This window comes from Cibotium barometz, chromosome 27 (assembly GCF_041138505.1).
Source record: "Cibotium barometz isolate CiBa-2024 chromosome 27, ASM4113850v1, whole genome shotgun sequence".
NCBI classification, from domain to species: domain Eukaryota; kingdom Viridiplantae; phylum Streptophyta; class Polypodiopsida; order Cyatheales; family Cibotiaceae; genus Cibotium; species Cibotium barometz.
Genome location: NC_141072.1, coordinates 5,415,779 through 5,439,302, shown reverse-complemented (window position 1 = coordinate 5,439,302; position 23,524 = coordinate 5,415,779). Strand labels below are relative to the sequence as shown.

Genomic DNA, 23,524 nt, shown 5'->3' with positions numbered 1-23,524 from the left:
ATCTAGCCAAGTCAACAACGTGATCTACACACATCATCATCATCAATACCAGGTGCACTCCATGCTCTGAAGCTTGCAAAACAAGATTGTTTTTTTTTTAATTCCTTTATCATGTTTTGTGTGACTGCTTGGGTGTAGTGTAGAGCATATTTGAAATGCTTGAATGAACATGAATTTGAAAGCATACTTGGAAGCAATGCTAGACTGGCATCCGCAATCGATAAGCTTGAAGCTTGTTCTTATGTTCGATGGGTATTCAAAATACCTTGCAAATTAGAAAATTACAAATTCATTACCACATTTGAAAATGAGTTTTGTATCATGAATTAATACGTAGGACTAATGGTCACCTTCAACACTGCAAGTGTTTGGTCCACTTTCAATATCAAAAGTACTATTTGGGAAACGGGGGAAGGGCACATTCTCCTATGTTTATAAAATTTTGAGGAGGACTATGCCAACTCCCCGCCATACTTTATGTATGGTTGTTAAAAAAAAAAACTTCACTCACACAAACGAGCACGAAAATCTTATGACTTGATGAATGACGTCGTGTAACTCAGATTTAAATGTGGTAATGAATTTGGAATTATCAACCTTGTGATGTACCCTGAGATCTCTGTCAATGTCCATAGATTCCTCACATCAAATATAATCATAGGCTTGATGTTCATGCTCGTTCGAGCTCTATAAGGTGCTCATATAAACTTGAGAAAGACACGCATACCAAGAAGAGGACTTGCTGTGCAAAAATGGTATGGGTTGCAATGTCCATCTTCATTCAAGCGCTTGATGTTTATACGTGAACCGAAGGACACATGTTCTTTCAAATTACATTGACAACGCACAGGCATCAAGAGGATAAGGGTACCCAAGCATTCTAGTTCATAGGTTATATGATTTTCTTTCTTTCTCCCCAACCAAAGGTAGGGCAATATAAAGAGGGAAAAGAGCTAAATATATATAAGGATAGTCAAACATGCTACCATATTTGTCAAGATCTTCATTTTAATCTAGAGCCGATTCAAATTAAAAAATTTTCCCCAAAAAGATGGGAGAAGGGTAAAACCTTCTCAAAATTTTCAATGTTTTTTTTGAGAATTATGATTCTAAGGTTCAGTAAAAATAGAAAGTCTGCAGGAAGAAGCGTCAAAGGCAACTGGCACGGTTTTTTAAGCAACAACAATAACAATAATCATCCAATTAAATAGCACTGATAATTTTCGAAAGCAACCACCAAGAAGGCGTGAGCATTGAGGACGGCGAGGGACATCAGAATTCAACAGCACTTCTTCACCAAGTTTCTCTGTGGTCTGCATCAGAATTCAACAGCACTTCTTCACCAAGTTTGTGTGTGTGTGTGTGTGTGTGTGTGTGTGTGTTGTGCCGGATTCATGGTGTTTGAGATCTCTAGAGCCCACTACAGAGTTGGCCAGAGGCGCCAACCATAGCGCCCACTTCAGATTTAGCCATCAAAGGCATCCAATCGAAGCCGAATTTGGGATCTTCGCCGTAAGCCAAAGAGCGCACTATAGATCATTCTGTTAGGGCTGATGTTGGCATCAAAGTGAAGCCAAATTTGGGTGTATTTCACACACAGAGTTCTGCATGATGAGGGCCTGGTGCAGAAGATCATTAATTGCTTGGAAAATGGCTTCTACGAAGTCATGGCTAAGCTACACCGCCCTCTTCGCTTTCGTGCTTGTTTTCCTCTTCAGCTCTTTTGATGCCCTCCCAGCCATGGTGGCCAGGAACCTATCATCATCATCATCCTCATCATCATCATCACGTGGGTTGCCTTTGAACCAGAGCTTCACAGACCTCTTTGATGCCTACAAGCAGTGGGATGCCCAAGTGGGCTGTGCTGAATTTCGGAAAAATGAGAAGAAAATCAACCCAAATAACCCTAGCCTGCAAAACCCTGACCTCATCTCATGCCAGTCTCTGAAGCAGAAGCATGTGGCTGTCCTTGTGAAGGAATGGACATGGCTTCCTGACAACATTCAGAACCTCTATTCATGTGATTGTGGCCTCACATGCATGTGGACAAAGTCTGAGGTGCTTGCTGATAACCCAGATGTAGCACTTTATGAAACTGTGACCCCTCCGCGCCAGGTACACAATTCTCCTCCTTTTGAATACTCAATTCATCTAAATTCCTCATTTAGCTGTGAGATCTGTGGGCAGGGTTTATTTTAATTGCCAAGTTTTTTGATGACTGCATGTTGATTAGATTTTATATATATTTCCACCATTGTTTGATCTGATTCTGGGATGCAAATTTTCGTCTTTATGTAAACCCTCTATATCAGATTCCTGACATAGACACATTATTCTAGCTGACTGTACATGGGCTATTTGTGGATGATCCAGTTGGCAAGGCTGTCATAGGGAGCCATTATCATCAGACGAGGGGAAATTGGGTCATTAGGATTTCTGGGTTTGGAATGCTTAGGGTTCAGGAAATTGTAACCCATGATATTTTTTTGCATTATGCTGCTTACGGAATTATTTGGTCCTCAGAGACGCCAAGGTGAGCCTTTGAGAGCCTACATGGACTTAGAAGCAGGAAGAAAGAAGACAGGGTTTGAAGATATATTCATCGGTTATCATGCGGGTGACACGGTGCAGGCTACGTATGCAGGGGCTTCCTTTCATATCCATAGAAGCTATTTTACCTCATCAATCAAGAGAAATGTAAGTAAGTGTAAGAGATCTGGGACAGTGCTAATTGACCGGCTGTAGTGTAGGAAAGTTTGATAGCTTTTGTGCTGATCCATGGTTTTGGCATACCAGGACATTCTGGTCTACTGGTCTTCATCTCGCTGCCTTGGTAGCAGAGATTCGGTTGCAAGGGAGCTGCTCTCCTACTTGCCACACCATTCATTTGGCAAGTGCTTGAACAATGTAGGTGGCCAACATGCGCTACTGAGCATGTACCCAGAATGCTCGAAAAGTTATGGCGACAACTCATATTGGGCCTACCACTTGCATTGTGCAATGTCTCATTACAAGTTTGTACTGGCCATTGAGAATACATGGACAGAGAGCTATATCACAGAGAAGCTCTTCTATGCCCTAGATGCAGGGGCTATCCCCATCTACTTTGGTGCTCCGAATGTGTGGGATCTGGTCCCTCCTAATTCTATAATTGATGGTTCAAAATTTAAGACACTCGAGAGCTTGGCAGCGTATGTGAAGGAAGTGGCGACTGATCCAGTCCTGTATGCGGGATACCATGCGTGGCGACGATGTGGAGTGATGGGAAACTACTATCGAACAAGGGCTGTGAGCCTTGATTCTCTTCCTTGCAGATTGTGTGCCATAGTCAGCAAAGCTGGAGGAAAGAGCGCCACAAGTTTGTAATAGAATCTCTAGGATAGTAAGTGCGTCTGATGGCGCATATTGGTACACCCGGTGGTGGGTATACACTGGAACAACGAGCTCAATACCACTTGTTAATGAGGCCTCTGCATGAATACATAAGGCGGCTACAATGTGAAACCCATGACATGTGACATGCTGTATGGTAGCACACGAGTTTCAAATAACACAAATTTTTGAAGTTAAAAAACAGGCTGAAGTTTGCTTCAAGTGAGGCGTTGAATTGGAACTCCTAATACGACCTCAGCACATCAGCTGCTTAGTCATTTAACACATCACACTGAAGTTTGTGAATAGTTTTTACTTCAGAATCATTTTATAATGTGGGAGCGAACATTTCTGTCTTTTTCCAGTTTAGCTTATTGGATCAGTTAGTGGGTACCTTTTTCTCTATGTGGGCGTGCTATACTCTAGATTTAAGAGGTTTTAGTGTAATTTGACTTGCTTTTTTTAAAATAACATGATAATCTCTCTCTCTCTCTCTCTCTCTCTCTCTCTCGTACCGGGCTCCTAATCAAAGAGATCTTGGATTTGAAATCCCAGTCTGATCATGTGGTCCTGTGGCTTGGCTATGATGTTGAAAGGCTTCTCTCTCTCAAAGCATAATAGCTTCAAACTATTTCTCACCAACTTAAAGACTTTCATATTGATCTTATTATCTACAATGTAAGTTATATATGTGTGCTAGAACATCTAGGGCTTGAGTCCAAGAGCTAACTCTATCACATGTGCCTATAGGACATGAGTCCATGTGTTAAATAGCACCTCTACAACTTACTAGCAAGATCGAACTCTAGATCGTAAGTCTTAGGTGTATGGTATAAATGGTTTGCCTTTATGTGGAAATTGCGCATTTCTCTCTTTACTTTGTCACAAGTAAAGCTGCACTGGGTGGTCTGCAAACCAAGTTATAATCTGATATCTTAGCCTACTCTTCTTCTCCACTTCATGTCTCCACACCCAAACCTAATGGCAACAAACTCAGTTCTATCTATGGATCTCTTTTGTTGAAAGCGCCTCTCAAGCAAGCACTTTCTTGAATGGCTGGGCGTTCCTCATTCTCCTATCGGTCTCTACTTCATTCCCTCTGGTAATCTCTCCACCTCACAAATAATTCATGCTTCGAATTTCCTAACGCACATTCCCATATTCAAGATCATCAGCTAGATCTTCAACGCGTTCTTGTAGGTTTCCGTTCATCCAACACTCACTTGGGAGGATAAGAAAGTAGTGAGTTCAGTGATGTCTCTATGTTGGTACTCATATTCACTCAGTGGGTGGGCTAGGACCTGCAATAGTATAAGGAATATGCACCTCCTCTTACGAGGAGTGTTCCTTGATCAAGGGATCTCTCGGTCCATCGTGCCAATCACACGAAAATTGAGCATCCCTCTGTACCTTTGTTAGAATCGTCTATTAAGGGATCAAGCACTATCATGTATGGCTCAAAGGGTCTCATAAGTTGAGTCTTGGTTTTAGGTGTTTCCACCTACAGGAAGGTGTGAAGGGAATTGTCACCCTCTCCACTACGTTCCAGCAAAATCCTAGGGTTAGGTTTGGATTTAGATTGTAACTCAAGTTCACGATATTGAACCCACTTGGATTAGTTTTGGATTTGGATTCTGACTCAAGTTCAAAATATTGAACCACTTGCTCAAGCACTGGTTCCAACTTTTGGGCCTCCTTGACTTGAGCTTTCTCTAACATAATGGATTCTTTTGACCAACTTTTGAGCCTCTGTTACTTATCTTTCTCTAGCATAGGGTTAGGGTACCTTAGCGAACTTGAGGTTGATCCATTGGTGATTTTCCCTTATCGAGTAGGGGTTTAGGTAGGGTGTTTTCTATGACATCCCTCTAGGAGGAATGGCCTGAATCGTCATCAAAGCTGCTTTGTGTGGTTTTCACTAATTTAAAATTACTGGTTTAAGCGAGTGGAACCATTGGCTTGCCTTGCCATCAAGGTAGAGTCACCAATGACGAACAAGGTTAAGCACTAAAACTAGCAATGGGCGACCTTGGGTCTCTTACTCTGAGGAAACCTAGTGAGAAAACACTTCCGTAGTATAAAAGTCAACTTCTCATGTGTTATAAAAGTGAGGAAACATGAAGTATAATAGTCAAATTCTCATGTTTTATTCAGATTATTCCCATTCATACAACAGAAGTGAGTGCTCCGTCCATTTTCTCTCTCTCCCTTGCAACCCTTTATGAGTGCATATATGGATGGGCATGTCATTGCTCAGGGTTTGGGAAGGCAATCTCCTCCTTCAGATATTCTAGTCTCTTCCTTCTCCTTCCTCTTCCATTCTTTACGAGTCTAAGCATTGCAAGATGGGGTTTTTGGCATAGCCACGTTGGCCATGGCTGCTCTCCGGATGCACTACCTACTACAAAGCTTGCAGCTGCCTCGAGTGCGGGCACTTGAGAGAAGCACTCGGAGGTGAAGCAGTCCCACCAAGAGCTTGGCATTCCTTGTTGATAACCCTTGCACACAAGAGGCTAAACATCGATCATCAATAGTTGATTGGACACGTATTGCATGCACCTTTGATGTCCATTTCCCATGGTAAGATTCATTCCTCCACATCTAGTCCCTCAAAACACCAACACATTCTGTTGATGATGATTGAGCACAATTGTGAAGGTTCTACCCTCTTCCACTCACGTGTTGCCTGGCTTTAGCTTTAGCTTTCGTCCATCTTCTTCTTTTGTCTTTTCATGAATGTGATGCTTGTCTTAACATGGACAACCTTTAGCTCTCCTCCATCTTCTTCTTTTATCCCATTGCATGCAGTGAGAGGTGGCATAGACTCCTCCTCAAAATCCTCACTCTCTTGTTTCGGGTCTGCTGACTCTGAGAAGTTTGACAACTAGCCATGCAATGTGATATGCAAGAGATGGTAGAGATAGAGGACTTAGAAATATTTCAGAAGTGCAAGGCTTTACAATCAAGAGATTTTTAAGCTCTTAATATGCATAAGGTGATGAGATAAAAATCTTGTTCTCATGAGCTAAAAATCAGAATTGGTACTTAATTAAGTATTCGTAAGCTACATCCTTACAAGTTTCTCATTACAAAGAATAATAATGGTGTTATATTGAATATGCCAGCAGATGATTAGGATAAACACTCAAATGATGAAAGTATGCAAAACCAGTGATCAAGTTCTTCGTTTCTTAACTGTGATTAGTAATGAAATTGTGCAAAACAAGTAATCAAATTTTGCATTTCTTAATTATGATTAGTAAATAATTAAGTCTCAATTATAATAACAAGATATTAGCGCAAGGTTGGTGTTTTAGTGAATTCTAGATGTTAAAGAGAGATTAGGGATGATGTGAGATAAGGGTTTAGGTCTTATGTGCATCTCATTGTGGAAAAACCAGAGAAATTTACGAATTTTGACAAAGTTTATCCCATATTCAAAATCATATGCATAGAATGAGATGGGTGGGAGGTGTTAATAGCTGCATGGGTATGCCATTGCAATGGTATGTAAACCATTTCCACCAACATAATAGTAGGACATAGATGCATTGGTATACCATGCTATGGTATGCAAACCATAGCCACCGACATATAATAGTAGGACATAGATTTGTGCCTTGGTATGTGCACCTTTTGGTATGCAAAACCAATGCCACCAACTTAATTGTTGCATTTTGTAGGTTGACAAAAAAAGAGAGGATGCAGACCATCTAATTATTCCATACGTGGGGAAAATTGAATTATTTGTCGGTGGACCATGTAACATTGATGAAGTTTCATGTTATCCATGTAACGAAATCAATTGTGGTGCCTTCATGCTAGAAATGTGTGAACGTTCTTTTAGCTGGATATCTCGTATTTCATCTCCTGTGTGTTGAGGTGAACTACGGCTAAGGATTTGCATACTCCTTGCACCAATCACGTTGCTCCTTTATCACCTCTTTGACCAGTGGTATCAATAAAATTTTCTTTTGCATTACCCTCAGAAATGTCTTGTAATTGCTTTGCAAGAGGAATTCTAACTGTGTTGAATCTTAATTGTGACCATTTTGCATTATACTATTTCCAATAATCAACAACACCACTAACAAGGTTAAACCATTCATGTTCATTCGACACCAGGAGCTGGCCACATAACGATTAAAGTCAATCACACTATATGCATCCTCAGCATCATTAAGTCGCATCAAGCAAGGCAGTAATTCCCCCAAAAGAATGTTGTCAGACTTCTTATCTATATCAAACTTGGATGGGAAGATGCAATACTGGCGGGAGTAACACATCCTTTATATGGATAGTCATCAACAAGAACGGTCCTACTAGGATCACATTTAGACATTCTCTCCAATGGCTTAAACATTACCTTGACACCTAGACTGTTTGGCCTTAACAGTTTCTTCTTCTCATAATTGTAACAAGCATGTTAACCCCAAATGGCAAAAAAAGGAAGTATTTTCCTTGCTTTTTTTTGTAAAGCTCTTGCCATTTAAAAAACATTATCCTCCACTTCCGTTAACCAGATTCCAACATTACATCTTTCAAAAAGGGTTTGCAAAAATTTAATACATCCAGGCTGGAGTAAAAAATATCTATTTGGACCATACATAGTGGATTGATGCAACGATGATGGTTGAATACAACGCTTCAATAGCAATCCATTCAAATCCAACACCACAGTCAACATTGATTTCTTAGACATGTCTTGTATTGTACAACTCTCATTATTGCCAGTAACACTGACTCCTCCAAAACTTCAATAGCATCACATAAAACATCAAGATGAAAGGTCCCAGGGCCATTTTCTACATGAGCATGCATAAAACATCAAGAATGTGCATGGTAGAATGGGCCTAGGGCCATTCTTGCAAGCACAATGTGTTTTAGAATGGCCCTAAGGCCATTCTACCATGCATAATGTGCTTGAAAGGATGGTCCTAGGTCCATTCTACCATCCATGATGTTCTTTAGAACATCCCTAGGTCTATTCTTTCAAGTACATTGTGCATGGTAGAGTGGCCTTAGGGCTATTCTAAAGCACATTGTGCTTCCAATGGCCCTAGGGACATTCTCTACTCTCTTGTTTCAATTGTTGGTGAATTTTAGAATAGTCTTAGGGCCAATCTCTACATGTGCATGCATAAAAAATCAACATTGTGAATGGTAGAATGGAACCCAAGGCCATTCTAACTATACGATGCGCTTGAAAGAATGGCCCTAGGGCCATTCAACCATCCATGATGTGCTTTATAATGGCCCATTCCAAATCACATTGTGTATGGTAGAATGGCCCTAGGGCCATTCTCCACCCTCTTGTGTCAACATCTAGTGAATTCTAGAATGGTCCTTGGGCCATTCTTTACATGTGCATGCAGAAATGATCAACAAAGATTTTTCTCATGCCTCAACTTTTTTTCAAAGCAATATCTTAAAAATAAACAATTTGCATTTGAAACCACAATAAAACACACCATATAAAAAGAGACAAATATAATCCAATATGAAAACATACAAGAATAATCTTTCAATTATCAATGTAAAATGTACATAGCGCCAGAGAAACTCGTAGCTAGCAAATAGCTCCTCCTCGACATGAATGTTGCATAAGGTTTCAACACATATGTAGCCATACTCAACTAAATTGACATTTATGTATGCTATACACCAAGGTGCTAATTTCGAGACAAGAGTGTAACATATATTTGGTCTCATGTTCATGCCATGAGAGCTGTTTATATATCCTGCCGCATTTCCATACTCTACATCACCAACAATTTACACCATATCATCTGGACAATATACCTTGGGATCCTCTTGAAATGAGTACTTCAAAGCCCTAGGATATACCTTGCACAACTCCTTCCAATCATCGTGACAATACTTATCTCCTCCGTAGTGGAGAATAGTTATACTTCTTGTGAGAGGAGTGTGCACAAATAGCCCAAGACCAGCACCTTGTATAGTTGACGCATGGCCATAAATGCTATACTATTTATCTCAAACATCTCACCACTTGGAATAGGTAAGATGGGGGTACCGAGCATCATCCTTTCTCACATATCATGCAACACATGAATTTAGTAGAATCTTTATACCATAATATATTTGGATCAACATTTGTACCACTAAATATTTTTAATATGGAAACATTGAAAGCCTCTTAGAAGTGGTGGTGTTAAGAAACAACATAAATTATAATTGACATTACATTAGAAATCATAATTAGCAAATATCCTCTATAGCAAATCATAATTAGCAAATATCCTGTATAGCAAATCATAATTAGCAAATATCCTCTATAGAGTGATATACCATAAAATGTAGCCAGAATAAGCTACATGGACATTCCTTTTCCCATAGTTATAGATAGGGAGGCAATGTCGGTGAGAAGACTAAGCACACATTAACTCTTCTTTGCAATCCTTGTAGCTATTTATGTAACGTGCCACATTTCCATCTTGCACATCACCAACAATGTATACTCTATCCTCCTCAAGATCCACATGAGAGTCCTCAATGATAGAGTATTTTTATGCTCTATCCTCCTCAAGATCCACATGAGAGTCCTTAATGATAGAGTATTTTTATGCTCTAGGCTTTAGTGCACATAATTCTAATCAATTAGCATGAGAATATTTTGACCCTCCACCATAGTGTAACAAAGTCCTTTCAGCTTGCATGTTTGAATGTACAAATAATCCTAGGCCAGATTTTTTTAGAAACTTTTATTATACCCTAGTTGCTCAAGATAGTGCATCGCTTCCATGCCATTGCTTTCATGTCTTTTAGTGTAGACACTAGAGGAATTATTTGTAATTTCACTAACTATGTACTACTTAGATGAGCAGGTGAAGCACGAATTGTACTTGTTGTTGTTAGTTGGGTATACCTTGTGTGTCCTTGAGATTGATCTGATGGAGCCTATCTTCTTGATGAGCTCGAAGTTGCACCATGTCCTCCTTCCCCAGTTATGTTCTTATTCATTCCATTAGGAAAAATTCCTCCAGTGCCTTTTAGTGTTGTAGACACTGGAGGAATTGTTTGTAATTTCACTACTTGTGTACTAGCAGGTGAAGCACAAATTGTACTTGTTGTTGTTAGTTGAGTGTGTCTTGTGTTCCCTCGAGAGATTGATCTGTTGGAGTCTATTGATGAGCTCGAAGTTGCACACGAAGTTTCACCATGTCCTCCTTCCCTAGTTATGTTCTTGTTCATTCCATTAGGAAATAATCAGATAATGACACAATGTTCCACCTGAGAAAAGATAACACTGCAGAAACAAGTCTATTGTCAGCTATATTTAATATTTTTATTTTTTTAAAATAACAAATCTTATTTTAGAAATTATATCTTACAAAAAATGTTAAATTAAATTTCTTTGACTTTTTTTTGTAGGGATGATTGAGGATAGATTTAGACTTCACTCTAAATCTCTAGGTATTAAGGTTTGAACATGAGTCAGCTGATATATTTCACTGCCATAAATATTTTTATTTTTTTAAATAACAAATCTTATTTTAGAAATTATATCTTACAAAAAATGTTAAATTAAATTTCTTTGACTTTTTTTGTAGGGATGATTGAGGATAGATTTAGACTTCACTCTAAATCTCTAGGTATTAAGGTTTGAACATGAGTCATAATGTGTAGCTGATATATTTCACTGCCGTAATCTATTTGAAATAAATATGGGTTGTTTGAATTTTCTTTATACTAAATTTAGATAACAAGAGAGATGCACTATTTCACTTGAGAATAGACAACACTACTCAAACACATATATTGTCAACTATATTTTTGACTTAAAGAACTCAAAGCATTGTACATAAAACATGGTTTAAAAATAATATTTATAAAAAACATATTTTCTTTAGGGACAATTTAAACACATGATTTAATGCCTCCTTTCCTAAAATCTTATCAATATTGGCCTCTAGGTGGGCCTCTAAGTTTTGCTAGATGTCTCTATGATAGGGGCTAGAGCTTGTGAAGCACCACTCAATAAATTTGCATCACTTGCCTTATCATGTGTCTCTTTTTGAGTGATCCATGCCCAAGCACTAGTTTTTATGTTATTTTGTGCATAGTGCCAACACAAGGATTCCACTATTTTCTTCTCTTACACACTAGTTTTTATGTTATTTTGTGCATAGTGCCAACACAAGGATTCCACTATTTTCTTCTCTTACACACTTAATACCATTGTAGCCATCTTCTTGTTGGATTGCTATAGCCAATTTTGCTACAATTCTAGATGCAAACACATCAAAGACATACTCGTCTTCTCTACAGAACTCTTCTATAGCTTGTTTGATAAGATTTTGTTTCTTTTTAAATACCAACCCATCCTCATTTTCATTTAGCATCATTCTCCTCATCATCTTAGAACATAGCATTAGCATTGTCTAGTATTATTGGCTTTACTACTCTTTCATAGTAGCGCCTCATGTCATTAAACTCTTTTTCTTTGCTGACCAAGTGACTAGAGATGGCACCACTTTTAAAAGTGTCCATTTCATCCTTGAAGTCAACATGCATATTTCCATCACGCCACATTTGTTTTCTTAAAATAAATGCCACAAGTATAAACTATAAAAGATCACAGATAATGGACATTAGACTCTTTAAAAGTTGTGAGAATCCCAAGTGATGTTTTGAGTGCTACTACATCCACTACCACAATGCCAACTGCCATGGGATCTTGATAGACATTATGAATACATTCAATGCCTTCCATGTTAGGTTCCACTGGACAAACAATCCATCAAAAGTTCCTAAAACATTGGCATTTTCCTTCCTTTTACCCCACTATCCATCTAATGTAGCCCTTTGCACCATTTGGTAGTGGTCATGCCTCATGCAAGTTTCTTCTTTACTTAAAACATTACTACACCCAAAAATATTTTCATATAATTTTGGTAGAGGTTGTAATACTTCTCACTCTTCCTTAGATTATCTTGCAAGAAGACTTTATTTGGGCTCGGCATTAATGGAGATTTGATTTGAAGGTTGAATTTCCCTTAATACCTAGAGATTTGGACTTGAGTCCAAATCTCCCCACCAAGGGATCAAGAAAGAATATCATGTACAAGATATTTAGAATAAAGACTAAATCCATAGGCATTAGAACATCCATGTACGGTGATTGTCTCATAATGTTCTGTGATTCCAAGTTTTCCATCTTTGATATTTCCACACATTTCTTGGGGGAAAATTGACCAGAATCCTAGCAGTCCTAGTCATGTAGTAACTTTAACTTTTTCTCCATGGCTACCTGGGTTACTGATATAGCATAGATAAAGTGTAAGTGTGGGAAAGTATCCAATACTGATAGCTTATTCTAAACTATAGACTCCAAGCGTATGTTTTTACCATCAATTTTATGAAATGTCATTAGATCTACACAAGAAGATAGGTGTCTAGCTTATTCTTAACTATAGATAGAGTGTAGGCGGGAAAGTATCCAATAATGATAGCTTATTCTTAGCGATATACTCCAAGCATATGTTTTTACCATCAACTTTATGAAATGTCATTAGATCTACACAAGAAGATAGGTGTCTACCTTAGTCTTAACTATAGCCTCCAAGGTTATGTTTTTACCACATAAACTTTATGAAACGTGATTAGATCTACACAAAAAGACAGGTGTCCGGCTTATTCTTAACTCTATAATCTCCAAGGGCATGTTTTTACCATCAAATTTATAAAATGTCATTAGATCTACACAAGAAAATAGGTGTCCAACTTATTCTAAACTATACTCTCCAAGGTTATGGTTTTAGTATCAACTTTATGAAATGTCAGTAGACCTACACAAGAAGATAGGTGTCTAGCTTATTCTTAACTATAGTCTCCAAGGGCATATGTTTTTACCATCAACTTTATGAAATGACATTAGATCTACACAAGAAGACAGTGATAAAGAGTTGATGCAAAAATCCAAAGCTAGCTTCTTAATGTGTTCTATGTTTAGCTTTCTATACACATAGTGTGACGGTGCTTGGAAGAAATTAGTCACAGGGGGGTCTAAAAAATAAAAAACTTCATACTCCACCAAGCTTGATTGCCCAGCATTGCTCTTAGAAGATGCCCTTTATCTGTTTGAAGTTAGACAACACTGTATCAAAAACAAGAATTGGCCTTAGAAGATAGCTTTTGTTAATAGACAACATAATATCAAAAAAAGAATTGGCACTATTTTGTTTGTCCCAGATCCTCCTTCAGCTTTAACACCACCTCCTTTAGCACTAGAAGATGTCCGTGGACTTCTTGTTTTTGGTTTCTTTGGTGGTGCAGGTATATAATATCCACCACTTGAGACTGAATGGGGAGTGTTTGCTTCTAATGTAATGATGTTTGGGTCAAAGAATGCTCTAGCAACCTTCAAAAGGATGGTGCAAGAGATTTTTTATGAGCACTTGACAAGTTTCATGCGAGTTTTCCTATGATTTCAGTGTTTTTGGGAAGGAAGCAATTCACCTCTATTGCATCTAAGATTATGTTTGGAGAAGTGCCAATGGAAAGCCCGATTAAGGCGTGAATCCAGTCAAAAGTGCTTTCACAACTAATGTTGGCAACCTTCTTCAACACAAGCAATGGATCCATAAAGTCATTAGGTCTCTGAGCAATCCAGGTAATGCAAAGTAGTTTCACAAATTTTGTGGGTAGATCCGTTGGTGTAGCCGATTTTTTATGATACCTGCTGATGTGGTCCACCCCCTCCATGCTTTGATGAAGCAAGATATAGTCTACGAGTAGACATGGAAATGCGATAAAGACTTACACAATGGATCAAGATGATGCTGATGGTGGCCCCAATCTTGCAGGTGCCAGACTGGTCTCTACAACATAAACAAAAAGCTATGAAGCCACATTTGGTGGTGCTTCAACCACATGGAGGCACCTCTCATAATTGAGATGGTCACAAAGGTGTTTTCTCTTCCTATGGATGGCGCGTCTCCAACACGTCTCCAACGCATGATACGGAGGAGGAGACAGTTTCTTGGTTTGGACCTCTCAAGCAAAAGGAATTCTTGATACAAAGCCGTGAGGATGTGCAGATTCGATCTCGAGTGAAATTTTTAGTGGAAATAATTCCCCTAACTCATAAGCTCTCCTATAAGTTCCAGATGGGTAGGAGTATGGATCTTGTTAGTGCAAAGGGGGGACATCATTCCTTGGGCAAAAATGCTCCAACATCAACTCACACAAGAGATCAATGGCATTGGAGCGTCCACCGCCGCTGCCCACTCGCAAAGTTATAGCTCCTTATTGTCCTGATGGTGATATAGGAGAAAGAAGCTAGAGTGATAAAAGCTACCCAGTTGTGATAGGTGCTCGCAAAGTTCCCCACCAGGACTGTAGAAAAGTAAAAGTCTACTCCTTCTAAAATTGAGCTGCACGGCCACGTAGATGATGAGTTGCCAAAGCAGGTGGTTGTGCTGGAGAAGAAGTAAGAAGATGAATGTTGGCGATATATCAAAACGACCAATGGAGGAGATAGCGGATCCAAATGATGAAAAAGAAACTTATTCTGGTCTCGCCCATTGATGATCCCTTGGATATGTTCATACTAGGGATCATGCTCTAGCTATGCCTATTGATAATCAAGAGAAGGAACTGAGGAAAGAAGATCTACAGATCGGACGGAGGGACACCTTGGATCCACTAAATACGTTGATCAAATGACTCACAGGGCGGCATCTTAGGGCAGATGGAAATCTCACATGGGATAATGAATACTACATGCCTGGCCCCTATTGCTTATAAGTGGATATGTACCAGCATTCATGGAATCACTATGGCCTTGGATATCTGGAGATGGATGAGGACGATCTAGAAAATCATTATTATACTTCTTCTTCTCTAGAGAATTGGTCGACTATTGATGGAAAGGGGTTCCATTCATCTGTTCGGCCGACCCATCGGGTTTTCTAGGTGTTAGCAGTGCTAACATCATACCCTAGGTGGAATACATGAATAAAATAGGCAAATTCACATTGATGAACCGCGGAGATGCAATAAGGCACATATGCCGTTTCAGATCTTCTTTGTAATTACAAGAATAAAGCGCTCATTGTAAGCGAGAAGATTCATTGTAATACAGATGATGATATAGTTTCACAATCTAGTTCCTATTATGTCTCAATGTTAATCTATGTATTTTGCTATATCTTTGTTCTTTGTGCAAAGCTCGGTAAGTGTTGGTTTGACCCCCAATAGAAATGTCTTTGAGCAATATAATTGGAATTTCCTAAGTGCTAATCACACATTTCCTAAGTGTAAATCACACAGTCACACCAAAAATTATCCCTTTGAAAGTTGCAAACCAAAATGAACTTAAACCTATGAAAACAAGATGAAGACACAAATTCAAACACTCCTAATACTCCAATACCATTTGCTTTTGGAGGTGTGACCTTTTAATCGACACCAAAGAATATTAGGTAATCCCAATAGCTTGGAATAAACACAAGAACAAGGCTAATCCGTGAGGCTCTCCTTGAAAATAGTGTGACATATGTTCAGTGTCTTACCTTGTCAATACTCTTACATGTATCGTAGGACTATCTCCTTGAAAGAAAATGGTACGAGATATGTTCAGTAAGTGTCTACCTTGTCAATACATGTATCATAAGGACTTCGGTAAAGATACATAAGAAGATGCAACTTCCTCATGTGGGTGCACTAGCTTTAATTTAGTGTCATCTCTCCATTATCACACTGAAAACCCTCTTTGCTAATGGGGTGTGAAGAGATCTTCCTCATGTGGGTGCACTAGCTCTAATATAGTGTCATCTCACTTGGCTCCAATCTCGCAACAAATAAGGGAAGCCGCTCCCATATATAAGTAAGCATCCCCATCAACACTACGTTTGAATTAAACCAAGACTTGCCAGAGAGCAAGAGGAGAAGAAAAGATCTCACAAGCCTTAAGTTTTATAAAGAAGCTCTAATCACACTAGTCTGGTGACCAAGACTAAAAATAGTTGGCTACCACTAGTCTAGCTTCCAAAGGTATAACTATGGAATCCCAACCTTCCTCGTATTTATCCATTAAACACATAGTAAGGTTACTTTGTCTACATTCCAATTATGTAAATCATGTTACAAAGGATTTGCTTTTCTTACAAAAAGATGGAATAACACCTTATAAAAAGGACAAGGTGAGTCAATGTGAACAAGAGTGGCGTGACGAATACCCCAGTACCCTATAACATTTTTATCATGGGTGAAGGTCTCGATTTTAAGTTACAACTTAGGGAGGGGGGGGGACTATACATGCAAGATGAGATTAAAAGAAAATTAATACATTTTTTGTGAATTTACAAAGGAGGGTTTTAAATTCAAAATATGTATACTCACAAAACGGGGAGACAATTTGGAAAATATTTTTTTTAAGGGATATCTTAAATATATGCTTGCACGCATGTGTTATATGGGTTTTTTTAAGAGTGACCCCCTTGAGGTTGCAAGTCATAAGAACATGTGCAAATGTACTTTGTTGTACTTAGTTTAACCCAGCCATCTTGTGGGTGCAAAACTATCTTTCTTGGGGCTTGCGAGAGGAGCACTAGCGGCATGAGCAACTACTCTATTACACTTAGTTAAGGTGGGCTGGTAAGGTGTAAGGTGATCCATTGTCTATGTCCATTCCTCCACTTCTAGTTGTCACCGGAAGAGCTTGCACCATCTTTGAAAGGGGGTACTGTGACACAAAGTTGGGGTTTGGACTTCAGTCACTTCTTAGAATCAAAACACACTTGTATGAAACCTCACAGCCTCCTCACCTCCCTTTCTCTCCCTAGGTTAAGATAAAGATATACACATCAAAGGTGAGATCATAATTCATGGAAGGAAAGATGAAAGGCTCCGGAGAAGCAAGAATTTCTGCCAGTCTTGCAGCTCCAAACAAGAGGGCGATTCTTTGTTGGAAGAAAATCTTCCGACTCAGGATTATGTGAACGGAAACATACGGGGAATATTGGTAAGGTTCATCCGTTCGAATTATATGATTTGGTCGGAACATATTAAAGCAAATGAATATAGCAATCACTTACATGGAATTGGCCTTTTGATAAGAGATTAAGAGGAATTAATCATTGTTAAGAAGAAAGAATGGCCAAAAGTCTATAAAAATAGAGATACATAGAGAATTGCAGTTTTAAATCCATATAGACTGTGCAAAAGAGGATTACATAGGTGCGTAGAGCTTGAAGAGAGCTTCGTGCCCATATAAAAACTTTAAAAAACGGGCAACCGAGCGAAACGTTATGAGCATTTTATTACAAACTATGATCATCAATGAAGTAAAGGATTAAGAAATTAGTTACATGATTGGAAAGAGCATATAAGAGCTTCCTAGCCATATGATCAATTTTAGAAACCAATACCCAAGTGATGAGTAATTACCGGTTGAAATTTGGGTATCGGACCACAAAAACTGCACTTCCCTCTCTTTGCATGAAACCTCAATTTTCACATAGCCTCTTGCCTCTCATCTCCTTCATGATTCAAGCTAGAGGATAAGGGTTAACATTGCTCAGCAGACAATCGTAAAAGATTTACCTATGGTCCCCAAAGTCTTTCCACATGCTCATTACCGCTAAAACCATTTGGTACCTCCAAAGGAGGGCGGCAATAAGGCAAGGGCTACCTTGAGAAGTCACAGGCCCGCTAAGATAATAACTCCTTATCCCACTTATCATGAATCATCAAAGAGGTCCAAAATTGGGTTAAGCATGAGGTTCTAATGCTAAATGAGACATTCACATGTAAAGAGAGTGTTTTAATAGGGGTTTGAAAGATAAGAGAATGGCAATGATACAAAATGCTCAATTGAGGAGGCTCATTCCTTCATTGATTTTGAAAGGGAGAGGGGGGCTCCTTTTATAGATGGAGAATCACCCTCTCTTCCATTATTACAAATTACAACATAAGAATCTTCAACTCTTCAGTGACATAAGGGTAGATGTCACCATCAATTGTCCTCTTAGGCTAAGTCTTCTATTGATTATAAAATTGAAGACTTTTTGACTTTGAAAGTGTGATGAGATAATAGCCAAGTCTAAGTGGCATCTAGGTGGAGATCCCACTTACACATGGCAGAATTCTCCTCTTCCATGTAAGCATTCTAGAAGAATCTTTCCCAATTATGCACCTACACACACTCCTCCACATGCCTTACACACTTCCCAACTTGTAGCCTTATGGTGAATACTACATTAATAATACAATTAAAATCCATGTGAGCATGAAGGCCCACTTTTATTTTCCACATCACTAGCCTATCTACCATACCAAAGTATTTATCAAGCATACTTGTGGCATTTACAATGTGTGCACCCTAAATCAAGTAAAACCATTATATTTGAAGATAGAATGTTGTTATCAAGGTAGCCGCCAAGCCGCCGCATCACCATGTCGTTATTCCATTGTGGACGCTGCAATCTTATTAGACAAGCTTCCACCTTATTACCATTGAGAAACCATCAAAATATGCACAAAATTGAAAATGAAAGATATCAAATTTTCATGTCACATCTTCCCCCCCCCCCCAGCAGATCCTCCATGCTTGCCTTGGGGATCTGCTGGCCATGGTGCTCGAGGGTAAAATATCTTTAGCCTATACTCATTGGCACGTCTGGGAACCTCTTGGCCACTTGCATCCTCTAAAACATAGGTGTTATGTTTAAACTTTTGCTTTATCATGAAGGGGCCTTCCCAGCGTCGAAGAAGCTTCTTATCTAGCCATTTCTCCACATGGCCATCATACCTCTTTTTCTCCTGGATCAAATAAAACTATCCCCCCAGCCCCACATTGCCTGGAAGGGCTAAAGGCTCCATCACAATGCATAGTGAAAGCAGTTGGTGGTGTCTCCAAATCTTCATATACTTCTTCCTTTGCTCCTGTTCCTTCTTCCTCTTCCTTCCTGGTAAGCAAATCTGCAAGAGAGGCCCTAGTGGTGTTTTCTGTAATAAAAGTGAAAGAGAATTCTTGAAGCTCACAAATCCACTTTGCAAACTTCCCTCCTGCAGGATTGGGTTTGCGGACCAAGAATTGTAAAGAAGGTTGAGATATGAGAAAGAAAAAAGGGCGAGGTAACAAGTATGACCTGAACTTCTTTACTGCAAAAACAAGAGACAAACCACCTTTCTCCATTTCACCATACCTCTCCTCGGTAGCATCAGTGAGTTGTCGGCTTGCATAATACACTGGTTGCATACGCCCTTGCTCTCCCTTTTGCAAGAGTATAGCACCCATTGAATGTGATGAGACACTTGGGTTCACATAAAAGTCCTCCCCCCACCTAGGAGGCTGCACAATTGGACTTTGACTCATGCATTCCTTGAGCAAACAAAAAGATTGAATTTGATCGGGCCCCCATTGGAAAAAAACATTCTTCTTTGTCAACAGATTTATAGGATACATCTTCTCAGAGAACATGTCAACAAAGCGTTGGTAATACTTTGTTTTACCCAAAATCCTCCTTACCTCCCGTACATTGGTAGGTGGTGGGAGGGCCACAATTGCATGCACCTTCTCAGGATCCATCTCTATGCCTTCTTCTGAGATAACATGTCCCAAGAGAACCATCTTCCTTCGTGCCAAGCGGCATTTTCTAGGATAAGGACACCCTTTTGCATCATCAATACTTTGCAAGGCCAACCTCAACTTTTTCAAGTGATCCATGCGGCTTGAATAAATGCAAAAATCATCCAGAAAGACCCTTATAAACTTTCCCAAGTAAGGTGCAAATACCTGACTCATGAAGCGTTGAAAAGTTGCTGGTGCATTGGTCAAGCCAAATGGCATCACCCTATAGGCATATACCCCCCAAGGGGTGATAAATGAGGTTTTCCTTTGATCTTCTTCATAAATCCGGATTTGAAAGTATCCAGAGTATCCATCACACACTGAATACAACTCATGACCTGTAACTTGATCCAAAATCTCATCCTGAAAGGGTAGAGGATAATAATCCCTCTTTGTGCATGCATTCAAAGGGCGAAAGTCCACACACACATGTCATTTTCCACCCTTTTTGGGAGCGACTACAACTGGGGAAATCCACTCTGAATTCTCTACTGGAAAAATAAATCCAGCTTCAAGCAAATTAGTTACCTCCTTCTTAAGCACCTCTACTTGCACTACTCCCAAACGCCTTAGCCGCTGTACCACTGGCTTACTTTGGGGCTTGAGATCAATCTTGTGCTCTACTAGGGTAACTTGGCATACTTGTGAGTAGCTGTTTGCAAAAAGGTTAGGAAATCCATCCAACATTTTTAAGTAATTCTCCCTTTTAGTACCTGCTATGGACTCATCAAGAAGAAGTTCATTTTGTTGGTGAAGACTAGTGAGGTCCACATCTCCTTTCTTGCACATGGTTGAAGAAGCTTCCCCTTCCAAGGCTCCATTGTCTTCAGCATCCCCTCGATCCCTTCCCAGGGAAAGACCAAATGCAACTCCCTCCACCTCCGCTTCTGAGATGGAATCCTCGGAGCTACCACTTGTCTCCTCTTCATCGGATGACTCTGACTCTGAACTTTCGGAAGTTGAAGGTTCACCTCTTACCACTTTCTTGCTTGTGACGACTCTTGATGTTGTAGTGGACCTTCTTATTCTCACCTTGTAGGATAAGATCACTTGTCTCCCACTTTTGAATTGCCTTCCCTTGGTGAAGCCATGGCCTACCCAATATCAATGGGTAAGCCCTAGCATCAGGCTTTGTAGGAATGACCTGGAAAGTTGTAGGCACAGAAATACCACATACATCCACTCCCAAATTCCTGACAATTCCTAAGGTTTTCACCCTAGTATTATCAGCAAGTTTGATGCGATAGGGAGAGTTAGAAGAAAACTTTAAATCGACATCTGTCATTGTTTTTTCACTCATGACATTGATTGACGCACCTCCATCAATGTATGCATTAGAAATTGTTTGCCCCTCAATGATGACATCAATCACAGGCACATCATCTCCTACATCAATATCCACCTTTTGAACCATAGGAGTCCCATTATCCCTCTTCTTCTTTTTCTTAGATTCCCTTGTGCTAGCCAGCTTACCCGATTCCTTTCTGAGCTTTGGAGAGAGTGCCAAAAGCTGTCCAAATGTGATTTGTGCCGTTTTCTCCCTAAGATCTGTTAAGAGGTCATAACTAAGAGATCCTTGTCCAAGAGAAAAGTGAGATTGTCCAATTTTTCTCCTAGACGACTTCTTCTTCTTCTTATTTTTCTCTTCTTCAGATTTATCTTCCTGGCTTCTAGTTTTACGACCCCTTTTTGCCATTAATGGCATCAATGTTTCCTCTTCTTCTTCTGAGCATGTTTCCTCTAAAAGTGCTAAACTTTTATCCTCTCTTTTTCTCAATGTCGAACACTCAGTGCGATAGTGCCCCTTCTCTTGACATTCATAGCATGTGACACTACTTCTATCCCTAGGTTTATCCTCAACTCGTGGAACCCTAGGTGGCCTTGCATTGACTAAGTGTAACTTCAAATCAACAAATTCTGCCATAAGTTGTGCAATGTTATGATCCAAGGATGGAGCTTGTACCTGAGATGTTGAGGCTATCTCTACTCGTGATGGGGTCGGCACACTCAGAGAAGATTGGAATGTGGACTCAATATGAAGAGTGGCCTCTTTCTTCAAAGCAATACGAAGAGCCTCTTTAAAATTAGTGGGATCTTTGCTAAGAACTTTTCCATGCAAGCGGGGATCCAAAGCCCTGATAAACTTGCTCATCTTAAGGTGCTCCATTGCTAAAGAACTCTTTGAATCTTCTATAGAAGGTGAAGAAGAAGAAGCAACAACATGTAAAGCAGCTTGTTGATATTTGATGAATAAGGCTTCATACCTCACTGAAAAGGCAGAAACTGACTCTCCTTCCTTTTGGAAAATTTGATCCAATTGCAATAGTAAAGCATTTGGTGACTCCACTGTCCCAAATCTCTCCTTCATTGCTTTGGTCAACCTTTCCCAATCATTCTTGGACTCCTCTGGCAAAGCCTCATGCCAAGTTAAGGCCACACCCTCCAAGAAATCTGGAAGTATTTCTGCCTTCTCCTTCATAGACCAACCCGTCAAGCGGCATGCTCGGTTAAACTCTCGGAGATAACTCCCCGGGTCTTCTCCTTCCGATCCTTGGAACACCGAATCGTTGAACATCTTGCACCAAAGGATGAGTAGCAACAAGAGAAATTTACTTTTTTCAAAATAACTTTTTTTTAATCATGCGGGACCTTGAGGTTAAAATAGAATAATTCTAAGTAAAACTTGCCCGTCACCTCCACCAAAAGATGTGACACAAAGTTGGGGTTTGGACTTCGGTCACTTCTTAGAATCAAAACACACTTGTATGAAACCTCACAGCCTCCTCACCTCCCTTTCTCTCCCTAGGTTAAGATAAAGATATACACATCAAAGGTGAGATCATAATTCATGGAAGGAAAGATGAAAGGCTCCGGAGAAGCAAGAATTTCTGCCAGTCTTGCAGCTCCAAACAAGAGGGCGATTCTTTGTTGGAAGAAAATCTTCCGACTCACGATTATGTGAATGGAAACATACGGGGAATATTGAGCTTGCAGTGCATTTTCCCTTTGCCTCTTCTCACTCAACAACTGAGCTTGCAGTGCATTTACTTGATCTTGAATAGTGGGTGGTTGTGGATAGATTACCATTGCAAAAGAAACAAGTAAAATATTATGGAAATGTAGAAATAAAATAGATAAGGTAGCAAACTTATCTGACTCTCATGTACTTCGAAAGAAGAGTGCTCAATGTCGATGGCGTCCCACAAAGAATTAAAATAAAAATCCAGTAACGCTTTGATGCTGACAATTCGGAAAGGAGCTCATTTAAAACCGCTTCGAAAAATCTTCAGAAATATTTCTGAGAGATAATGCCCAGAAACTTTTTTTTTTTGCAAGAAGCTTTTAAACGAATATGAATAATTTTTTAATTTTTTAATTTTTAATTTATTATTTTTTTGTGGCCCTTTCTGTTTTTTGAAACCCTCAAAAACTTTTTTGAAATTAAGCTTGTATTTAAGCTTATCAATTTAACTTATATATATATATATATATAATAACTATTAAAGCTTTTAAGTTATAAAGCTTTTAATGTTAAGCTTTATCAAAGTTTGT

The 23,524-nt window shown here is 39.3% G+C and overlaps 1 protein-coding gene across 1 annotated transcript; it reads left to right on the top strand.

Annotated features, from left to right (window-relative positions):
• Nucleotides 1-1,134: 1,134 nt before the first annotated feature.
• Nucleotides 1,135-3,729, top strand: LOC147623018 (alpha-(1,4)-fucosyltransferase-like). Its single transcript, XM_086821038.1, has 3 exons — nucleotides 1,135-2,115; nucleotides 2,524-2,697; nucleotides 2,797-3,729. The coding sequence occupies exons 1-3, from the start codon at nucleotides 1,609-1,611 to the stop codon at nucleotides 3,364-3,366; spliced, it is 1,251 nt and encodes a 416-aa protein (XP_086677164.1). The 5' UTR covers nucleotides 1,135-1,608; the 3' UTR covers nucleotides 3,367-3,729.
• The last annotated feature ends 19,795 nt before the right edge of the window (nucleotides 3,730-23,524 follow it).